This window comes from Dromiciops gliroides, chromosome 5, assembly GCF_019393635.1.
Source record: "Dromiciops gliroides isolate mDroGli1 chromosome 5, mDroGli1.pri, whole genome shotgun sequence".
Taxonomy (NCBI): Eukaryota; Metazoa; Chordata; class Mammalia; order Microbiotheria; family Microbiotheriidae; genus Dromiciops; species Dromiciops gliroides.
In genome coordinates this window covers 180,570,889-180,593,917 of record NC_057865.1, presented here as the reverse complement: position 1 = coordinate 180,593,917, position 23,029 = coordinate 180,570,889, and the positions used below count along the sequence as shown (strand labels likewise).

At 36.3% G+C, this 23,029-nt stretch overlaps 1 protein-coding gene across 7 annotated transcripts in view; it reads right to left on the bottom strand.

Annotated features, from left to right (window-relative positions):
- Positions 1 to 23,029, bottom strand: part of ABCC9 (ATP binding cassette subfamily C member 9) — a 196,940-nt gene that overhangs the window by 13,816 nt on the left and 160,095 nt on the right. For all 7 annotated transcript variants that reach the window (XM_043967998.1, XM_043968001.1, XM_043967999.1 and 4 more), the window contains 6 exons: positions 18,055 to 18,165; positions 14,139 to 14,259; positions 11,460 to 11,590; positions 7,414 to 7,492; positions 5,826 to 5,934; positions 4,512 to 4,615 (listed from right to left, as the gene is read on the bottom strand). In XM_043967998.1, coding sequence (XP_043823933.1) covers positions 4,512 to 4,615; positions 5,826 to 5,934; positions 7,414 to 7,492; positions 11,460 to 11,590; positions 14,139 to 14,259; positions 18,055 to 18,165 — 655 coding nt within the window. The remainder of the gene's footprint in view (positions 1 to 4,511; positions 4,616 to 5,825; positions 5,935 to 7,413; positions 7,493 to 11,459; positions 11,591 to 14,138; positions 14,260 to 18,054; positions 18,166 to 23,029) is intronic.

Here is a 23,029-nt window from a genome sequence, read left to right as displayed (position 1 = left end):
TTATTGTGAAATAACCAATCAGGTCATTAAATTAAAGAAGATATATAAGTTAATACACATGTATTATCTCTAAATGTTTCTTCCAAGACTGAATGAGAAAAGGAAGAAGATTCCTTTTTTCTTCACCCCTTCTCCCATACTCTGTCTGATTCTCTGAATGGCAATGAAATTGGGAATATGCTGTGCTCTCTGTTTTAGTAAGGAGCCCATTCCAATGGCAGTTAGGAACCAAAAGAAGACAGTTAAGCACATAGGAAGAACAAGCCTTACCAAATTAGGGCAATGCTCTCAATCAAGACTAGCATATCATAGCCCAAATGGATACCCACAAACTCATCTGTAAGTAGGAAGGTCTTAAATTCTCCAGAGCCACGCCATTCCCATTTCCCTTTAGGACTGTGCACTGGCAAACCCATGCCGCATGTAACCTGACCAAGGATATCATATTTGGATCCAAACTGGACACTATAACAGAATGCTCATGTGTTTAATTCATCAAGTACCATATTTCTATATCATTTATGTGTGCCCTTTGGTTCAGAGTTATTCCCTTGAGGAGCTCAATTTCTTTATCCCCACCTCCATTGTCAACCTTAGAGTCTGAGATAACTAAAAGGAAAAGATTACACAATACAGAACTAATAAGATGAAGGTTAAAAACATTTCCATTGTATAACACAGTACAGGGACTTTCTAATATCAAAAATAGAAAATTAAACCATAGTCACATATTATAATTAGAAAGAAACTAATCCAACCCTCCCATTTGATAGATGAGGAAACTGAGGCACAAGAAAGAGACAGGTAGGACAGCTCAAATTACAATATAGTTTTGTCAACAACATTTGCATGTGGAAAGCAGGGAATAAACAATATGTTTCCTCTACAACAAGTGTTCCAGAGAAATATAGAAGCTTTTTTATTCTTGTCCTCATTTATCCATTCATTTGCATGGAAGGTCCAGAGAATTTTGGAAACTTAGGGAAACATAATGTGGGGAAATGAAAGTTAACAACCAGGAATTTTCTCAAGTTAAAGAGGACTAAGTCAGAAAGAGGATTGGAAACAGGGACTTTTATTCTGATAACAGAAGGAAGTTTAGTTCAAAAGACAGACTAAACACTTTTCAGCTCAATTAGCTATCAGACTGATGTAAATACATGCACGTGCTCTGGCTACTTATGTTCCCTGTATGTGTGTTTTTGCCAAGTGTGATCCCTCAGTGTGTGCATTCTCCACACTAAAAGTATGTGCATTGTAGGAAAGTGTTTTATAGGAGAAATGTTCAATTGCTACTTTCTTTTTTACTATGCTATTTCATTAAAAGCCTTTGCTATACGCTAATCTCATCTTCTGGATCACTACTATAAGTAAACATATTTGTGGTACTTTTATGTGGTTTTGTGTTAACATGGACCTATGTAGTAACTCAGGAAGATTTTCTGGAAGCCATTAATAACCATCAATAATAATCCATTTAAATGTTCTATTGGTTAGTCCACATTTCCCTGTCTGTTCTATAAGAATAGCATAAAATATCCTATAAAATACTGAGGAAAAAATTTAAACTATGTCTACAATGTAGTATATTGTCTAACAACATGTTTACAATATCTTCTTCTACTAGTTTAATAATGCTGATACAAAAAGAAATGAGTGTCAATCAATTAGAATTTATTAGTATATACCAGGCACTGTACTAAGTTCTAGAGATACTAAGAAAGGCAAAATATGTTTCCTGCCTTCTAGGAGCTCATATGCTAATGGAAATATGCAAACAATGTACATAAAAGATATATACAGTATAGGAAAGGCATTAGAAGAACAAGAAGGTCACTTTTTTTTTTTTTTGGCGGGGTAGTGGGGGTTAAGTGACTTGCCCAGGGTCACACAGCTAGTAAGTGTCAAGTGTCTGAGGCCGGATTTGAACTCAGGTACCCCTGAATCCAGGGCCGGTGCTTTATCCACTGTGCTATCTAGCCTCCCAAGAAGGTCACTTTTAATGGATTACAGAGTAAATGGAGAAGAGCAAAGTATAAAAAGACAGGAAATATAAGAAGGGGCCATGTCATGAGAACTTTAAAATGCCTAATCAATGACTTTATATTTGATCTTGTAGTCAATAAGGAACCAGTGGAGTTTCTTAAATAGGGGGAGGATTGACGTAGTCATACTTGTGCTTTGGGAATATCATTTTGTCAGATAAGAGGAGAATGGATTGGAGCAGAAAGAGATTTGAGGCAGGTTGACCAATCAGTAGACTATTACAATATTACAGGAGTGAAATGACCAGGGCCTGAACCAGGGTGATGGTTATGTGAGTAGTGAAATGTTATTAAAGTAAAAATGACAAATCTTAATGAGACATTGGATATATACAGTTAATATAAGTGAGGAGTTGAGGGTCACACTAAGGTTGTGAGGCTGTGTGAATGGGAAGATGGCTGTACCTTCAGCACATAGGAATTTCAAAAGAGGAAAGGGTTTGGGAGGAAGGCTGAGGAGTTTTGTTTTGGACATATTGAGTCTGAGATTTCCATGGGAAATCCAGGTGGAGATGTTAAAAAAGCAGTTAGTGATATGAGACTGGAGCTTAGCATGCATGTGAGGGTTGGATGGATAGACATGGCAATCATCTACATAGAGATAATTATCATATCCATGAGAATTGATAAGATCTCCAACAGAGCTAGTATATAGAGAACAAAAAGAGAGCCCAGAGCAGGGCCTCTGAATATATTCCTAGTTAGTAGGCTTTACCTGGGTGAAGACCTAACAAAAGAAGCCCAGAAAAGTCTGGCATAACTCATTCTTTTTTTTTTTTTTTTTGGTGAGGCAATTGAGGTTAAGTGACTTGCCCAGGGTCACACAGCTAGTAAGTGTTAAGTGTCTGAGGCCGGATTTGAACTCAGGTCCTACTGAACCCAGGGCAGGTGCTCTATCCACTGTGCCACCTAGCTGCCTCACAACTCATTTTTTTTTTTAAGTGAGGCAATTGGGGTTAAGTGACTTGCCCAGAGTCACACAGCCAGTATCTGAGGCTGGATTTGAACTCAGGTACTCCTGACTCCAGGGCCGGTGCTCTATCCACTGCACCACCTAGCTGCCCCCTCATAACTCATTCTTAATGTAGCTATGCTAGCTCCTTTTTTTTTTTTTTTTGGGTGAGACAATTGGGGTTAAGTGACTTGCCCAGGGTCACACAGCTAGTAAGTGTCAAATGTCTGAGGCCAGATTTGAACTCAGGTCTTTCTGAATCCAGGGCCAGTGCTCTATCCACTGCGCCACCTAGCTGCCCCTTATGCTAGCTCTTAATGGTCACTACTTCCTTTTCTAGATGTTTGTTAGCCATCTGTTTAATAGTCTGTTCAGCAATTTTGGTAGCAGTTATTTTGGGAACATAATTAAAAGACTTATCCCACAGACATCTCAAAAGACATAACTCTGCTTACTCAGCCCTTAGCATAGTGCTCTTCACACATTAGGTGCGCCTAATGTTTTTAATTGACTTGAATCTAGGGAGTCATACAATTCAGCCTTCAGCATGGTAAAGTAAGAAAAAGTATTCTGACATAATAATAAAAAATAATAACAATAATAACACTGACATAGTACCTACTATGTGTCAGGTCCTGCACTAAACATTTTACAAATATTATCTATCATATTTGATCCTCACAACAACTCTGGGAGATAGGTGCTATTATTATTCTCATTTTACAAATGAATATACTGAAACAGAGGTTAAAAATTATCTAAGGGGGTAGCTAGGTGGTGCAGTGGATAGAGCATTGGCCCTGGATTCAGAAGGACCTGAGTTCAAATCCGGCCTCAGACACTTAACACTTACTAGCTGTGTGACCCTGGGCAAGTCACTTAACCCCAATTGCCTCACCGAAAAAAAAATTATCTAAGGCCACACAGGCTACTGTGATATAATATAAATTATATATTTTTTTATATTGGAGTAAAAATTTGTTGAAAACTAGTGTATTTCTAGTAGCAAAATAAAATCCTGTCTAGATGGAAGGTTGCCTTCCTCTACACAATTCTAGACTCTCTATGAACACTGGAATACCTAAAGGACCATTCATTAAAAGTAATTAATAGTGTGTTTTGTATGCCCAGGAAAGGCTAATTTAAAGTACTATGTGCCTATATTGCTAAGCTTTGGTGAGATTAGGGGAAATGTGTGGGTTAACATATTTAGGTATTTTTTTTTCCAAAATGTGCTTAGAGTACATATAGAAGAACCTTCTTATAATTCTCTGGAGCAAGATCTATTAGCATAAAAAGTGGTCTTCTTCGACATCATTCCAAGTGATTTAGCTTCTGAAGAAATAACAAAAGCCTTGTATAAAGAAATAGTGTAATAAGCTAATTCCATGGTATTCTAATGAGCCTTGTAGAAACATACAGATGAACTCACTAAAGATAAACAGACTACAAATGTAACAACTATCAGTTTTTTAAAAAATACAGACATAAAATTGGAGTGTTCAAAGACATACCCAGACCTCCTGGAAGTGACTTGACCATATTCTTGAGCTGAGCAATTTCTAGAGCTTCCCAAAGTCTATCATCAGTACATTTACATTCAGGATCTAAATTAAATCTGTAGGGGAAATGAAGTGGAATTTGTTAAGCTATTAAAAAGTGAATATTTATTTGATCATGGTATAACACATAATAAAATATATTCTACTGGATAAAGATAGTGGTACTGTTGGTGATATTATTAAAAGTTCATTAATGATACAATGTGTTTGTTTTACTTAACTATACTTTATTATAAGGGAAGAAGATTCTAAGATGCAATCACAGGGAAGTGACAGAGGTATTTGTTAAAAAGGTAATGCAGATGGGACAGCACAGACGTTGTAAAAGAGAAATATGAACTATCATGCCTGGCATTGCCTTATGTTTTGATTCTTCAGGAACATTCTGTTTTATATCTTTCAGATAAAGCTAACCATAATAAAAATTGGTGAATCTAAGCACTACATTTCTGATGGGAAAACTTTGAATGTAATCACTTGGATAATTTTGTCTTGTATCAACATCCCTAGTCTTAAATTGTAGATATCTTTTATACATATACTTGAAATTTAGCACATATGCGGAGGGTTCAAATTAACATTCATACTGTTTTTTGATTTTTCCTCTCTACCTTAATTCACATGTGGAATACAATACATGTCCATCTTTAAATCCAAATTAAAAGCCATGTCTATGAAATTTCTCTGATCCTGCAAACCTGCAAATCTTGAAGTTCACAAGGTACTTTTTTCTAAAAGGCTTTCCAAATCAATCAGTCAACAATTATATGTTAAACATGTATTTTTGAGGACTTTGTTAAGGATGGGTGAGAGAAGAGCATGTTTGTAAGGAGGAAAGAAGGAAATGGTGGATATGAAGAGACTGAAGGTCAGAGGGAGAGTGTGGGGATAATAGTAGGGATAATCTGAGGGAGAATATAGGAGGGGATGGGATCAAGGTTAACTGTGAAAGGGATAGCTTCAGCAAAAAGACGGGCTCCCTCTTCATCAGAGACTAGAGTGAAAGATCAAATAGTAGGGGAAGGCATCAGAGGGGTGTGATATGGGGAAAAGTTCAGATATAAGAGCTCTTGGCAAATGGTTTCATGTAATTTTGTATATATTTGTGTCTATCTCCCTACTAGATGTAATGTATTTCAGGATAGGGGCTATGTCTAATCTAAATTTTATATCTCCTCCAGCACCTGAGCCCATATTATGTGCTTAATACATTTTTCTTGAATGAAGGGCTATCTTAGCACTTCTCACATCATGTCAGGGACCTACCGAATAGAACCACTGAATAGTATTGGATCTTGTAGAATGATTGAAAGTCTGGAACGCAGAGTATGCAGTGGGAGTTTAGAAATGTCTATCCCATCAATGACAATCTTTCCTGTTTAAAATAAACACATATAATAAACATGGTAAAGTTAACAATAGAATTATGTTTGTTTATTAAAGATAAATTCTTTTCCTCACAGATGGAATATTTAAGTTTAATATTACATTTTAATGATCAAAATTACCATGTAGAGATTATATCATATTTATGACTAAAATGATAATCTCCATTTTTTCTTTTAAAGGAATTCTTTTTTTATTCCTTTGAAGTTATATGGTTCATGGCAATGAAAAATATATTTTCCTAGAGATTCTTTGTATGGTCTAAAAATAATAGGAAAGAAAATCAAATGGTAGAGATATAAAATTTTGTGTTCTATCAATATATTGAAAGAATTATTGTATTGTATTTTTAAAACAGGAAGCTTTGTCAGCAATTCCTGGCAGAGGTCATCTACTCTACCCTTGACTTTGCAGTGTTTCCTCTGAGGTTTGTTAGTTTTAGGGATGCTTGTTTGTATTGAAGAGGTATTCAAGTATTAATATCACACTTTGGAGATGCTCAACAGAAGGTCATGATCTGTTCTGGGGGCATCTACTCCCTGCCCCACAAACACACACAGTACAGGGAAAAGGATTTCAGATGCTAAAACTCAGCAAGAAAAAAGGGCTGTGTGACCTTCCTGATTTGTTCTTCGCATGGAATTTTACAACCCTTACTCTTAGTTGAGCAACAGATCCTAGAACATGGGTGTTACAAATGCAACACACTACCCTCTTTGGGGGAGGCAATAAGGTAGCACAGTAGAAAGATCTCTTGACTTTGGAGTCAGGAAGACCTAAGTTCAAATACAGCCTCAGACAAGTACTAGCTATATGACTCCAGGCAAGTCGCTTAATCTCTATTTGCCTTAGTTTCTTCAATGGTAAAAAGGAGAGAAAAGAACAGCACCTAACTTACAGGGTTGTTTTGAGGATCAAAAGAGATTTGTAAAGTGCTTAAATATCTGGCCCAAAATGAGTGCTATGGAATTGTTTATTCCCTTATCAAACCCTCAATGTTATTCTGCCTTTAAACTTCCCTTTTTCTGTTGGTTACAATCTCTCAGATTTGAAACCTCAGAGTCCTCTTTGATTGCATCTCTCTTTTTTCCTAGATTAGATCAATTGCCAAGTCCTGTCAATTCGACTTCCACAACATCTTCTCATCCATTTGCCTTACTACCATATCTTAATAAAATTTAACATGAATTCGAACACAGAATCTATGGAGAGGAGAACGAAGGTTAAATACTTTACTTTATCAAATGTGATAAGCTATGGACTTTTCTTTCCTATATTCAAAACTGGATTTTTGACCCTGACTGGCTTGATGTGGGAAGCCAGACTCAAAACCATTGGGATTTCAACACACTTCACTGCACTTGGTTCTAGAAATATTTTATTTTCACCACTATATAAATAACAAGTTATTAAGCAAGTATTTTTTTCCAGGAGAAAAAGGTCTAGCAGAAAATTTCTAGTAACTCACCATCAAAGATATCCACCATTCTGAAGAAAGCCAGTGATAATGATGATTTTCCACTACCAGTTCGACCACATATACCAACCTAAGACAATTACAACAAACATGTAGGTGAATGCTATATAACAGCCAAGGTACTTGGCTCTAGGAACAGAGCTACAAAAGAAAATCTCTCCCCACTAGGACTTAGATTCTAATGGAAAGTAGAAAGGTAGGAATGGATCATGTATATAGGAGAGAATAAATATAAAATGTTTTTTTGTGGGGTGGGACTAATATTTAGAAGAATTAGGAAAGGTCTTTTATAGGAGACAGAACATGAGCTGAGCCCTGAGGGGAACTAGTGATTCTAAGTGTAGATGTGGATGTAAAACATTCCAGGCATTGGGGACAACTTGTCCAAAGGTAGACAAGCAGAAGATGGGTTGTTATGTATGGATAGCATCAAGTACACTACTTTGGGTGATGTACAGTGTGTGTGAGCAAGTAAAGAGAAACCAGTCTAGAAAGATATACTAGAGTCAGTTTCTGAAGGAATTTAAATGTCAAACAGAGAAATCTATATTTTAGCCTAGATGTAATAGAAAGCAACTGAAGCTTCTTGAGCAGAAGATGTGCATGTGTGATGGGGGATAGGGTGCAGGGAGATTAGAGAACATGATCAGAGAAGCAACCATTTCTCCTTAAGATAGCAAACAAACACCAAGTTAATGAAAAAGAACAGAAATCAGACAAAATTATTTTTAACTCAAAAACATCATGATAGAAAAATGCCAAAACCCTATTTACATACTCATAGTATAATAATTTATTTGTAGATGGTCTTTCTTTCCTGATCTTCCTCTTCACTGATGTCATGAATTGTTAATAAGATAAAAACTTGGTTTCCTAGTTAAATATCTCTACTAGCAATTCCAATCTACATCAGCTTTCTTTGTATCCACTCATAATCTTGTCTTTTCTTTATCATTGATCCCTGTATTTGGTTGGCTTTCTGAACATTAAACTGCCTTATTCTATCTCAAAGATGGTTATTTCAGGAACAATGACTAGTAGATTAAGACTGATAGTTTTTGCTTTTTAAATACCAAAACTAGGGGCCAGCTGGGTAGTGCAGTGGATAAAGCACTGGCCCTGGATTCAGGAGGACCTGAGTTCAAATCCGGCCTCAGACACTTGATACTTAGTAGCCATGTGAACCTGGGAAAGTCACTTAACCTTCACTGCCCCACAAAATCAAAACAAAACAAAAAACAAACAAACAAAAACACCACAACTAAAATAACTATGGGACCGAAACCAATCTAAGTGCAAAAATTTTCAAGGGCCTGCTTTGTGTGACTTCAAATCAAAAAAGTTGCCTTTCTTCCTTTCTTCCTTCCTTCTTTTGTTCTTACTTCCCATTCTTCTTTCCTTCTCTGTCTCTCCTTCTCTGTGTCTGTCTGTGTCTATTTTTGTTTCTGTCTCTTTCTGTGTCCCTATTTCTCTGTCTGGCCCTGGTTCTCTCTTTCTCTTGATAAAGAGGAAGTTTTGGCAGCAGAACCCACAAAAGGACAAGGTGAGCATATTTTCCAGCCAAAGATGACTTAGAAGGTCAGCAGAAGGGGTCTGCTGTGCTGGGGTTGGAGTGGAACCCAACCTCAGGGATGAGCCAACACAGATCCAGCTCCAGGCAGGCTGTGCCAGAGAAAGAGACATCAGGAGCCTCTGAATCAGCTGCAGCACTGGCTTCTTCTGGAACTAAGCTCACTGTCTGGTGAGAGGGGTGAGTGGGTGGCTGGGGGGAGATAACAGGGGTCTCTGCTGGCACTGAGGTGGAACTTGGTTGTTTTACCCCTGCTGGGAACCAGGAAGCAGCCTTGAGTGGTGGAGGCCCAGGAGAGGGGCTCACACTCGCTGGAACTATCAACCCAGCAAAACAAAAATTTTATTTTCTGGTTGAGGAGCAAGTAGGCATGGTGTTATGTTCCGACCAGAGCACAGGCCAGGTGAGTGCAGAATGTGCCTCTCCTTAAACTGTACCACCTGGGACCCCCTAAAGCTTGGGACAGTGCAGCCTGGAAGCAGTGCCCCACTTTAAGAAGGAATTAAGGGCAGCTAGGTGGCACAGTGGATAAAGCACCGGCCCTGGATTCAGGAGTACCTGAGTTCAAATCCGGCCTCAGACACTTGACACTTACTAGCTGTGTGACCCTGGGCAAGTCACTTAACCCCCATTGCCCCACAAAAAAAGAAGGAATTAAAAGTCAAGTAAAAGATAGGCAAGATGAGCAGACAGAGAAAGATGCAGACCATAGAAAGTTTCTTTACTGACATGGAAGATCGAGGTACACCCTCAGAAGAGGATAGCAATGTCAGGGTTCCTATATCCAAAGCTTCCAAGAAAAATGTCAATTGGTCTCAGGCCATAGAGGTGCTCAAAAAGACTTTGAAGATAGAGTACGAGAGATAAAGGAAAACATGAGAGTGATGCAGGAAAGTCATGAGAAAAAAGTCAACAGCTTGAAAAGCCAAATGGAAAAGCTCTCTGAAGAAAATAATTGCTTAAGAATTAGGATTGAACAAATGGAAGCTAGTGACTTTATGAGAAATCAAGACACAATAAAGCAAATCCAAATGAAAAAAAAAATAGAAGGCAATGTGAAATATCTTCTTGGAAAAACATTTGACCTGAAAAATAGATATAGGAGAGAGAATTTGAAATTTATTGCACTACCTGAAAACCATGATCAAGACAAAGAGGAAGTTTTGGCACCTTAATAGCTAGGGATGTGTTGGAAGGGAAGGGAACAGGGCTTGGAAAAAGAGGGGTGTTTTTGAAAAAGAATGTCCTAGAGGAAAAGAAGATGCCAAATTTTGAAATATCAAGGACAGCCTGCATCAGCAGGCTATTTGCTATTGTTTAATTCTTCCTTTCTTCAGCCCAGTCCCCTGAAAGCTTTCTCTTGGGCATCTAGGGATCTTCCCTTTTTACTCTTCTTGGGGCATAACCCTTTATCCATAAAGATCTGAAGCAGTATTCCTCTCATAGTATATTTAAAGCTTAACTAATTTCAGTAGATTCCAGGCCTCCAGAAATTTTGGACTTCTCTAGACACAACCTGTCTTTGGCAAAGTTTCTTATTACACAAATACCCTGTTAAAATTTAAATATTCTTCCTTTGCATCTATGTCACTACCAAAGAAAAGTCATGATAAAAATCAGTTCTTAAATATGAGAAAAACACAGCTGTAAAATATAGGGGGAGGAATTTAATGAGACACGAAGGAAAGACTGGAATGGGGGAGGCAGATAGATATTTCATAAAGTCAGTCAATCATTGCTTACTTTCTACTCTACTTGTTTTAAAAATATACTTATGAGGGGCAGCTAGATGGCGCAGTGGATAGAGCACCGGCCCTGGAGTCAGGAATACCTGAGTTCAAATTTGGTCTCAGACACTTAATACTTAACTAGCTGTGTGACCCTGGGCAAGTCACTTAACCCCAATTGCCTCACTATATATATATATATATATATATATATATATATATATATATATATATATACACACACACACACATATATATATGTGTATATACACACACACATATATATGTGTATATATGTATATATGTATATATATGTATATATACTTATGAGACCAATAAGAAAATATTATCTTTATCCTTCTCATTCCCAATATACTTTTTTACCTTTTCTTTTATTCCATAGCCCAGACAATTTAAATGCCACAGTGTAATATGTTGGAAAAAGCCCACCAAAAAATAAAGTTGGATAAGATGGTTAATCAGTTTGGGCAAATAACATTTAAAATGTCCTATGGTGGTATATCAAACCCAATACATTCAGAACAAAACTCATTAACTTTTCCCCCAAACCCACCTTTCTTCTAAACTTCCCTTTTTATGTTGAAGATACCACCAAATTTCCAACCTCACATGATAGTGACTTTGGTGGCATCCTTGCTCTTCACTTTCACCCATCCTATATAACCAATCAATTACCAAACCTCTTATTAATCAAGTGATGACAATGAGCGCTCTCATACCTTTTGTCCTGGTTTGATGTAAGCCTTGACATGTTTAAGAACTGGTTTAAGATTATTTTCATATCTCACACACAGATCATGAATTTTGATCTCTCCTTCCTGTGGCCAGTGTTCTGGTACTTGAGATGGATCTAGGAAAAGATATACAAAATTTCAAACAATAAGCTATATACTTCCCTTGCTAAGACTAAACTCTTTCTAAATTTAAAGTAACACTGATATGGATTTTTAAATATTTATTTATGTAAAATTACATTCTGGGTTAGAAGTTCAGAACTAAAACTTCATCCTTCTTTCTCTATTTTGGGATAATTAACCTGGATCTTGCCTTCCCAACCATCAAATACTCCTTCCAGACACCAGATTTTAAATTCTTGCCAGTCATTTTTGTCCAGCAAAGCCCAGAATTATAACTAAAAAAGATACATACATACATATATATATGTGTGTATATATATATATATATATATATATATATATATATATATATTTATGGGGCAATGAGGGTTAAGTGACTTGCCCAGGGCCACACAACTAGTAAATGTCAAGTGCCTGAGGTCGGAGTTGATCTCAGATCCTCCTGAATCCAAGGCCATTGCTTTATCCACTGCACCACCTAGCTACCCCAAAAGATACCAATATTAAGGTGCTTATCTTCATCACATAGCTTAATAAGATCTAGCACTTTGAGGAACTGGGACCCTTTTGTACCTGAGCACTAGTCTGAATTATGCCATTAAAATAACCTCTTTGAGAGTCAGTTTTCTCATTTGAAAACTGAGGGGTTTGGATTGATTGCTTTTAAGGTTCACATCTATGTCCACAATTAAATGATTCTTTGGTATTATAATTTTAGAGCAAGGAATAAGGAATCTATTGTTAGATATTACTTTTAAACCAAAAAACCAAATATTTTAGAAGCAATCATCTATTATTTTTCTTAGTAAAGGTAGGAATGATGTATTTTCTAATTTTATTTTAATAGTATTTTATTTTTCCTAATTACACATAAGGACAAATTTTAACATTCATTTAAAAATTCTGAGTTTCAAATTTTCTCCCTCTCTCCCTTCTGCCTTCCCTAAGACAATAAGCAATTCGATATAGGTTATACATGTGTAATAATATGAAACATGTTTTCATATTAGTCATGATGTGAAAGTTTTTTCTCTGGATAGGAATGGCAATTTTATTCATGAGAACTTTAGAACAGTCTTGGATCATTGTATGGGAATTGCTGAATCATTCATAGCTGATCATCATATAATGTTCCTGTTACTGTGTACAATGCTCTCCTGGTTCTGCTCACTTAACACTACATCAGTTCATGTAAATTTTTCCAGTTTTTTTTTTTGAAATCTGCCTGCTCATCATTTCTTATAGCACAATAGTATTCCATTACAGTCATGTGCAATGGCTTGTTCACCCATTCCCCAATTGATGGACAGCCCCTCAGTTTCCAATTCTTTGCCATACAAAAAGAACTGCTATAAATATTTTTGTACAAGTAGGTCTCTCCCCCCTTTTAAAATCTCTTTGGGATAAAGACTTAGTAGTGGTATTGCTAAATCAAAAGGTATGCACAGTTTGATTGCTCTTTCGGGATAGTTCCAAATTGTTCTCCAGAATGGCTGGAGCAGTTCACAACTCCATTCACAGTGTATTAGAGTCCCAATTCTTCTATATCCTTTTCAACATTTATCATTTTCCTTTTCTGTCATATTAGCCAATCTGATAGGTGTGAATTGGTACCTGAGAGTTGTTTTAGTTAGCATTTTTCTATTCAATAGTGATTTAGAGCTTTTTTTCACCTGACCAAAGATAGCTTTGCTTTCTTTATCTGAAAACTGCTTGTTCAGGTCCTTTGACCATTTACCAATTGGGGAATGACTTGTTACAAATTTCACTTCGTTCTCTCTATATTTGATGTATCAGGTCTTTATCAGAGACATTTCTTGTAAAAATTATTTCATAGCTTTCTGCTTTCCTCCTAATCTTGGTTGCATTGGTTTTGTTTGTGCAAAACCTTTTTAATTTGATATAATCAAAATGATCCATTTTACATTTCATAATGCTCACTATCTTGTGTTTAATCATAAATCCTTCCCTTCTTTATAGATCTAACAGGTAAACTATTCTTGCTCTTCTAATTTACTTATGGTATCACTGATCACATCTAAATCATGTACCCATTTTGACCTTATCTTGGAATATAGTGTAAACATTGGTCTGTACCTAGTTTCTGCCATACCATTTTCCAGTTTTCCCAGCAGTTTTTTCAAATAGTGAGTTCTTGTTCCAAAAGCTGGGGCCTTTGGGTTTATAAAACACTAAGAAATATTGATATTCCTTAAATAGTCATAGAAGGATCTTCAGTAATAGTTGCATGGTTAATTCTTTAGACTTTAAATTATTTGTATCTGTTTATACATTGTACATCTTGGAAGGTCTCCATAGCTAAATAAAGCTACAATTTAAAGGAATTTTTTGGTTAGTTCAAACATTGATTTTGAATTATCCAGTTAATTTCCTTCACCCCATTTCTCTTTTGCTGAAGACACTGGCCTTCCAATATAACTTTGCCTAGTTATTAAAATGAAGAAGTACCACTGAAATTTTTAGCTAAAAGCAAAGAAAATGAAAAGATGAAGATTACAAAAATAACACTTAAAACAATACCCATTGCTCCTTCATAGTTTTCAGACTCCATTGTCAAGAAACTGTTCACTTTTTTTACAGCTCCCATTTGGACCTCCAAATCTGCCAAGTTTCTCACAACCCAATTCAAATAGTTGGTTATCTATTTCAGGAGACAAAGTAAATAATTTAAAATGAATTATTTTAAGTAACTATTTGGTATCTGACAACAGGTTTTTTGTTTTGTTTTGTTTTGCGGGGCAATGGGGGGTAAGTGACTTGCCCAGGGTCACACAGCTGGTAAGTGTCAAGTGTCTGAGGCCAGATTTGAACTCAGGTACTCCTGAATCCAGGGCCGGTGCTTTATCCACTGTGCCACCTAGCCGCCCCCCCGACAACAGTTTTTAAATTTTCAAGTATAAGTCTCATGTTCTTAGCTCTGTTCCATGAAGATGAAAAATGAATGATTTGCCCTCAAAAAACATTCAATCTGGACATAAAATCAATATCCAAGAAACAATTAGAAATTACTATGAGAGTACAAATCATAAACACTAACTTGTGTATTACACAATCTAGCATTTTAGAAGTCTATCAGACTATAGAAGAAGAGCAAAGTAGAAGATATGGGAGATCATTAAGTGCTAGAATTATAGGAAGGACTTCATAGATGTCACAATCTTAATAGTTTTCTATAACATCAAAGAGAACGGGATTTTTTTGTTTTGTTTTACATTTCACTGTAAATACATGAATAAAGAAAAAATCTAATAGGAACTTAGAAAACAAATTACAAAATTTAAAGCCAATTACTTAATAGTTTTCTATAACATCAAAGAGAATGGGATTTTATTTTTTTGGATGCCATAATCTTAAGATAGGCCTTGAAGAATGGACAGGATTTACAAAGGTAGAGGAGAAAGGACTTAAGCCAGAGAAACTATGTGCATAAAGGAACATATCAGAGAACAAGTACAGGGAATAGGTGTACATTCCACATCAAAGCATAACGGGCAAAAAAGACTCAAAAAGGTAGAAGCAGCAGCATGGTAAAGTGCATAAGGAACATACTTTGTAGAGAGATTAATGCCCAAATTGATACATCCTTCTTTTTATGACCTTGGGCAACACTTAACCTTTCAGTATACCGACTTCTTTTTAGGACTATAAATTACAGGCAAATTATTGATCTGCACTAGCGGAGGAAGTTTGCATAAGTGTACCCTACAATGATGAATCAGGAATTAAATCCTAGGTTAAGGACCGCCACTCACTCCCATCATCCATACCCCCCAAAAGGTATCAGGGTACCATTGTGTGTGTGTGTGTGTGTGTGTGTATGATTTTTACAAAAAGAGGTATATGACAAAGGGAAAATTCTACAAAGATTAATAATTGCCTTGTGCACAATGGATTAGGGATGGGAAGAGCCTCTAAAGGAAACAAGAGAGTCTGGAACAGGGTGATAGCTGAGAAAATAGAGAGGAAGATATAAATATCAGGACCATTTCAGAAGCTGGATAATAAGATTTCATGTCTGACTGGATAGGTGGAATGGAGGAAGCAAGAGAGTTAAAAAAGGAGATAATGTAGTACAGTTGAAAGAGCCCAGAATTTGGAGACAGAGGATTTGGGTCCAAATTATGGCTTCGCCACTTACTAACCTGGTGACTTTAGACTTACAGTTACCTAACTCTTCTGGGTCTTGGTTTCCTCAACTGTAAAATGAGGGTGTTGAACTAGATAACCTTAAAAGTCTCTTCCATCTCTAAATATATGATCCTATCATGCCAATATTTAAGTCCTAGGTGACTAAAAGGATGCTCATGCCATTGACAAAGTGAAACTCATAAGAAAGCTTATTTAGAGAGAAAGATATGAATTCTGTTTAGGTCTTTCTGGATTTCACATACTTTTTGGCAAACAAATAGATATTTCAGAATCATTACTTCTCAATACAAGTGAAATGATCAGAAAGTGCTTCATCATTTTCTACAAGGTATGCTTTCCCTTAAAGCTTACCCTAAATAGTCTAAGTCGCTTCTCCAATTTTCCTACATGTAATAACATCAAAAGGAGAAAGAAAACCTAAACTAACAAATGCTCATTTTAAAATTATTTTCTAAAAGAACTCTGAAGTTCAATTTAAAAACTACAATTTTCAGAAAAATTATTTATATTTTTACTTTAACATGATACAGGAAATCATATCATAATCATGCTTGAACAAAACCAAACAAATGTGAGATTCAGTATTTATCCAAATTTAAATATAAAGAATTGGAAGATACCTGAGGGACTGTTTGGTCCACTTCCCTCATTTTATACATGAAGAAATTGAATTTCAATCTGTGACTTGCCCATGATCATACAGAATTTAGGTTAGTGAGGCATGGATTCAAGTCCAGGTAGCCAGTTGATGACAGATTTAGTGCTCCTCCCAATGGACTACACTAATGACTAGATTTAGGCTTTAAAGTGTAATTTGAATTTTAGGAATTACAGTGTAATTTTAACAAGAATTATTTATTTCTTAATATTTAACCTATAAAACATACTGAAATGAAATCCATTTAGCTTTGTTATTATTGCAGAACAGCTTCATTTATACAAGTGGTGGTCCTGAAAAGTCATTTGTAAAGAGACTCTAAAAATCTAATTATTTCTCACCATTTTTCCATTATAAAATTGGAGCTACAATGCTATACCAAATATTTCCAGCTCCAAGATATAAAACACACTGAAAACAAGAAACTTTGACATTCAATCAAAACATGAAAATTCTCAGGTAAATATATTTCTATTATAATACTTAAAGAAGTCATGAATTTATAATTGTGAGATCAAATAAAGATTGCATTCCTGGACTATGGTTCAAAAATAAAAATAACAGGTATCTAGGGATGGAAAACAAATAACAAGGTCTGGCAAGAATGTATTTGCTTGGTGTTGTCAAAATAAAAATTAAACTAAATAGGAAGTGGAGGGATGAGAAAAGATAGGAAGTGGTCTGTATTTATATAGCAAGCAAGTTGGGGATTCTTTGGACTAGGTCTTCACCTTTTTTGTGGCACAGTACAATGGAACCCATGGACCCCTTCTATTACTGTTGTAAATGCATGAAATAAATATGGTTACAAAGGAAACCGATGACATTGCAATTCATTATTAAAATATAAAACATACATACAAGTTCATGGACCTTTGGTTAAGAACCCTTGATATAGATGGTTTCTGATTTTACTTCCAAATCTGATAGTATCTAATGTACTTCATAAGTTCTATTTATTATTAAATGATGTTACACATAACAATATATTTTCTTTAACCAAATGAAAATCTCTGTAAATGAAATCTATATACCTAGGACAATCTAGGAAGTTCTGCATATCTATGACTTTAATAGTGGCTTGATCTGAAAAGAGGAAAAAAACTTTTGGTTTTTCATGGTCTGCATTATTATAATAATTTATTCATTTCTCCATGGTTCATGTATAAATACAGTCTATACAAAGTATTATGTGGCAACACATAGAATGGAGTATGGTTAAACAAATAGTGTATGTTTTTTTTTCTTATAGTCTTGGGACCACTGGGTATGAGAATATGTGTGTGTTTGTGTGTGTGTGTGTGCATGTGTGCACATGCATGTGCATGCACTGGGGTGGAGGGGGAGGGGAGAGGTCTTACAATTAAAAAAAATTGGCTCACAGAGCTGAAACTAGTCCAAGTTGTCCTGAACTTGTTTGGCTTTGGTCTGGATCCAATACTTACAAGACATTCATTTGTTATTTGTTTCAAGTTCTTCCCCTACCACATATTAACAAGAATTGGCCTAGGAAGATATCCATATGTTGGTTTTTAAAATATATGTGTGTATGTATATGTGTATATATATTTATATATAAATCTTATACCCAAATTCATATTCCTCTACATTGTTTTCCTTTATACATACCGTAAGGGCATACAGGAGGCCTAGTCCTACCAGACCAGAATAAGAAGTTTCAGTAATTGATGCAATAGATGCAACAGCTGCAGTGAGAACAATGCATGCTCCCAGATAATCCTAAAAAGTAACAAACAATTGGTTATTTCCAAGTTTTCAAATCAATGAGATTGGACCACATTCCCTACCAGGGAGTGATCACCAGGGAATTCTACAGGAGAGAAAATACGATTCCGCATTTCCTATATGTCCTATAAGCCTAAATATCTAGAGTTTCAGAGGAATGTCAGTAAAGATGTTAAGTGGAAAATGTCTTTGCTCATCCTGGCAATTCTATGTGTCTCTAATTTTAGCACTTTGCCTTTTTTTGTGTCTGTGTTTTAGTTCATGGCTTTTCACCAATGTGCTGTGACTGCTGGAGCTAGGGCTTTTCAGTATGCAAGCCATTGCCTTGGCAGGACTCTATCCCTGGTTGCCTATTAAAATTTAGACCATCTATCTCTCAGAAACTCAGTAAAGAATGAAGTTGCTGAAATGCCCGTCAGATTTTTGTCTGGGGTATCACATAACATCCCATCCTATCATACAACAGCCTATCTCATCAATCCAATGAACATTTATTAGCTATCTCCAGTATATACAACACTGTAAGATATGAAATGTCTCTCTCCCTTATGGGCAGAGGCAACACTTGCAAAAATAACTATAATATAAAATCATACAGAATAATCACATAAGAGTGGTGCATACACAAGGCTAAGGGAAGGCTGAGGAAAAACATAATTGCTAACTATTAGGAATAAGGGAAGGCTTGAGAATCAATTGGAGTTTTTACTTAGAAAGGAACTCACAGGTCTTCAAATCTCATTTTACTGATGAAGCAACTTAGGCCCAGGCTTCTCTACATCTGTATAGGTAGCAAACAAATTGGGATTCAAACATGTCCCAAATCCAGCTCACTCCACCACAAAACCTGCTTCCTGGAGGTACGGCATTGGAATTGGGATTCACAGCACAGATGAGAATTAAAGAGGCATTATGGCAAAGGCACTCTCAAGTACTCAAATGGATCTGGGATTTCATCAATTTAGGAGTTCCCTCCAATGATACAGATCTTGACTCATCCATGTTTCCTCATCCTGTGTGACTATTTTTTCATGCTTTCCTAAAAGTTTACTATAAGGCATTTACCTAATATGCTAGAAACCTTTCTCAATTTCTTATGTCATTGTGAGGGGACCAATGGAGTACTCTGCTATTCCCTACTCTTGTCACATCTTGCTGTTATACAATTCATTGATGACCTCCTTTACTCCTGTTTCTCTGCAGACTTATTCATTGGTTACATGTTGCAAACTATTCATACCAAAAAATACGCATCTTCTAGGTTAGTTCTTTAGAATCAGTGGCGTTCAGCATCTCCATGCCACACAGCAATATGGATAGAATACTGTTATTACAAAGAATGGGCCTTTCCTTTCATGGAAACCCTGGAGTCAGTAAAGGAGCTTTGTAATTTTCAAAAAGTGATGTGGTCCCATCTCCTTCACTATTTCAACTCAGGGCTCAGCTCACTGACCTTCTGTACCAATTGAACAAATGCTACAGGATGTACACCCAAATGCTAATTAAAATATGGGCAATAGACATTCCTCATCCACTTGATTTTTCCTGTGTGGACAGGTAGGCCAAACTTCTTTGAATTATTATAGACCTCTTCCAGGAAGTTCTGCAGTATCCTACGGCTTGATGCAACAAATACAATGTTATCTGCAAACAGTAGCATTTGGAGACACTTACTATCCACAAAGAATTTCTTCTGAACTTGGACTCTGTGCTGGATCTCCATCATGATGCTAAATACTTTTTCCATGAATATACTATGTCTCAATTGATTTACTATCAAAGGGTCATTTAATATGGTTATTTGTATTGCTGTATATCTTAGGGAATTCTGAATGATTTTGATGTATGGAAGGGAGAGGTTATGCTTTAAGAGTTAATAGTCAACATTTTGTCCTACCACAAAAAACTCTTTTTGATATTCAGCAGATGATAAACATAATGGGACATTATATTCTCTCCTAAAAAGTCTTACTTCAATGGTTCATTGTGGTATGGAGATTGGTTCTGAATTTTGGAAGGATATATAAGCACAGTACAAACTCTGATATATTGTACCATGCTAGAAAAATATCACATTTAGCCAGAGTAACAGGGTAATGACTTTTTTCCTTAGGACCAACCTTGATAAATAAAAAATAATTCAAACATTAACAGTAAGTTGACACCTTGTGATGAATTTTTTTCCTTATGGTAATCCATAAATATATTAAAAGAACAGAAAAAAGGAATGAGCAAAGGTCACAGAAGCATGAAAGTTTTGGGTATTAAACAGAGGATAGTACAAAGTTCAACTTAACTGGGGTATAGGAAAAGATGTACTATGCTACATATAAAAGAAGCCAAAAGCCAAAACCACAAAATCTTAGAACTTGAAGGGACTTTAGAAATCACTTAGTCTAACCAAGATAAGGAAACTGAAGCCTGAAAGGTACAAATGACTTGCCCAAGGCAGATATAGCTGTCTTTTTGTCTATCTAAATATCTGATCAGACCCCTCAGAATAAGTACCCAACTTCTTTCAAAATTTCTGAATACAGAAAGTAATCCAGTTCGTTCCAGAAGTTAGTTGAAGCCATATGTCTGGCACAATATAGAGGTTGTATAAATGATTATTTTCTTGAAAATGTAATCTTTTTATAATACATGGGTGATGAGGCTGGGCAAGGCCATTTCTTTTGATATACATGTTTTGGGCCCTTGCTATAGTATATGTATGGGGGAAGCGAGGTAGTGTAGTAGATAAAGCACCGGCCCTGGATTCAGGAGTACCTGAGTTCAAATTCGGCCTCAGACACTTGACACTTACCAGCTGTGTGACCCTGGGCAAGTCACTTAACAATCATTGTCCCCTACACACAAAAAGCCAAAAAATATAAATAAAGTATATGTATGACCAGAGACTACTGGTTGGTCCCTATGATAAGGGTAGGAGTAGGAACTATGCCAAAGAAAAATGGTCACTGACTCAAGAAGAACTGTCCACTAAGTGGACTTAAAAGGAGAGGATAAAACATCTGCATTTCTCTTTCTTCTAATCTTTTTGAGTGCCTAGCTTAGGAATCAAACAGCTTTCCCTCTTCTCTCCCCTTAGACGCAGTTACATGCATATGGCAGTGAGTACATGTGGATGAGCCTGAGACTTTATCACATGTCCTGTGCTTTCTCTTTTGCTTTGTTTCTTCCACTAAGCAAAGGTGACCAAATGGTGATCATGAGATGGATGTTCATGAACTTAAACTAACTCATGACTTTGAGAATTCTAAAGTCCATGTGCTGACTCAAAGCAGGAGATGCTTTGCAGCAAAGGATATATTACAACAGTGCCACTTCTTAGACAAGGGAGATGATTACTGACAGGATGATCCTGGTACCTGAAAGCCCCAAAATATGACCTGGCTATCCAGAAGACCTGGACCTTGAAATGCTGCTCAGCCAGTACAGACTGAGGTAAAAAGGAAATCTGTTCAGGAGTCCCATGAGTCAATCTCCCAGGAATCTTTACCCCCTGGGAGAGAATAAAAGAATGATGAGTAATATGTTTTAGTATCTGTTTATGAATGCCCTCAGTATGAGTCCTTTGAGGGGTTCATGTGTTTTATGTCTCTATTTATGGGCTCCTGTAAGTTCTTTATGATAGGTTACTGTTTTATATTTTGTTTCTTTCATGGTTGAGGAAACATATATTGTACTATTTTGGATATCTACTACTTTGTACATTAAAGAAAACTTTTCTAGAAGAGACTATTCATTCTTTTTGGGAAGACCCTGGACATAAGCCAAATCCAAAATTTGATATAAGCCAAATCTAAAATTTATTTAAGGGAATTTTCCTGGAATATCTCTAGGTGGAGATATGATAAGCCAGAGGATAAGAGAAAAATGATGGATCTTTCTATTTAAGTTTAAGATTCCCCAGAACTGAATCCTATCTATAAGAGTCTATAAAAGTAGGAACCTTGAGGGAGAGAGGTGTGCCCTTGGTTTCAAGTGACATCTATTTCAAATAAAATAGAATTATGGTAATAAAAATTCAGATTTGTTGATTTTTGTGTACTCTTATAAGCAAAATGAATGTAGCATATTTTATTACCATTGTCTAAATGGTGTATTGTTGGTCACAAAGGGGATTAGAGAAGAACATGGATACATGTGGAAAATCCATCATCACAATTGGAAATAACTCATTTCAAAGGACATAGCCTGCTGATGGTGAATTATTAGAATCACCATTCTATATGAAGAGTGACCGATTATGAATTACATTTTATACATTTTAGTTATGTTTTAGTTACATGGGTAATCTGGAGTGCCCAGAGGAGAAGAATGAAGATGATGAGCACATGCTACCCGAGGATGAGTTGAAAGAATTAGGCATGTATACCTTGGAGAAAAGGAGTCACAATGCATAGACAGAATAACTGTCTTCAAGTATTTGAATTGCTGTCCGTTGGAAGACTAGACTTGTTCCATTTGACCTTAGTGGGGAGTCAACTTGGGATGGTTATTAAGAATATCTTCCTAAATATTAGAGCAAGACAAAGGTGTGATGCGTTGTCACTAGAGGTGATGGGTTTTCCCTCTTTAAAGGTCTTAAAGTAGAAGCTGAATGACTATTTCTTAAGTATGGGATTCCTTTTGGTTACAGATTGTAATAGACAGCCACTGAAGTGCCATCAGCTCTCAAATTCTGTAACTTTTGGAGCAAGGATGCTTGAGCAGACTGAGCATGTGGAAGGCTGGAATAGAAGCTGTGCTGTTGAAATCCCTGTGGACTACAGACTGCAAGGTAGGAATCCTATATATTCTCTTTCTCCCTTTGGGCTTCGTTATGGAAGTCTGACGCCTTTCCTTCTAGGCA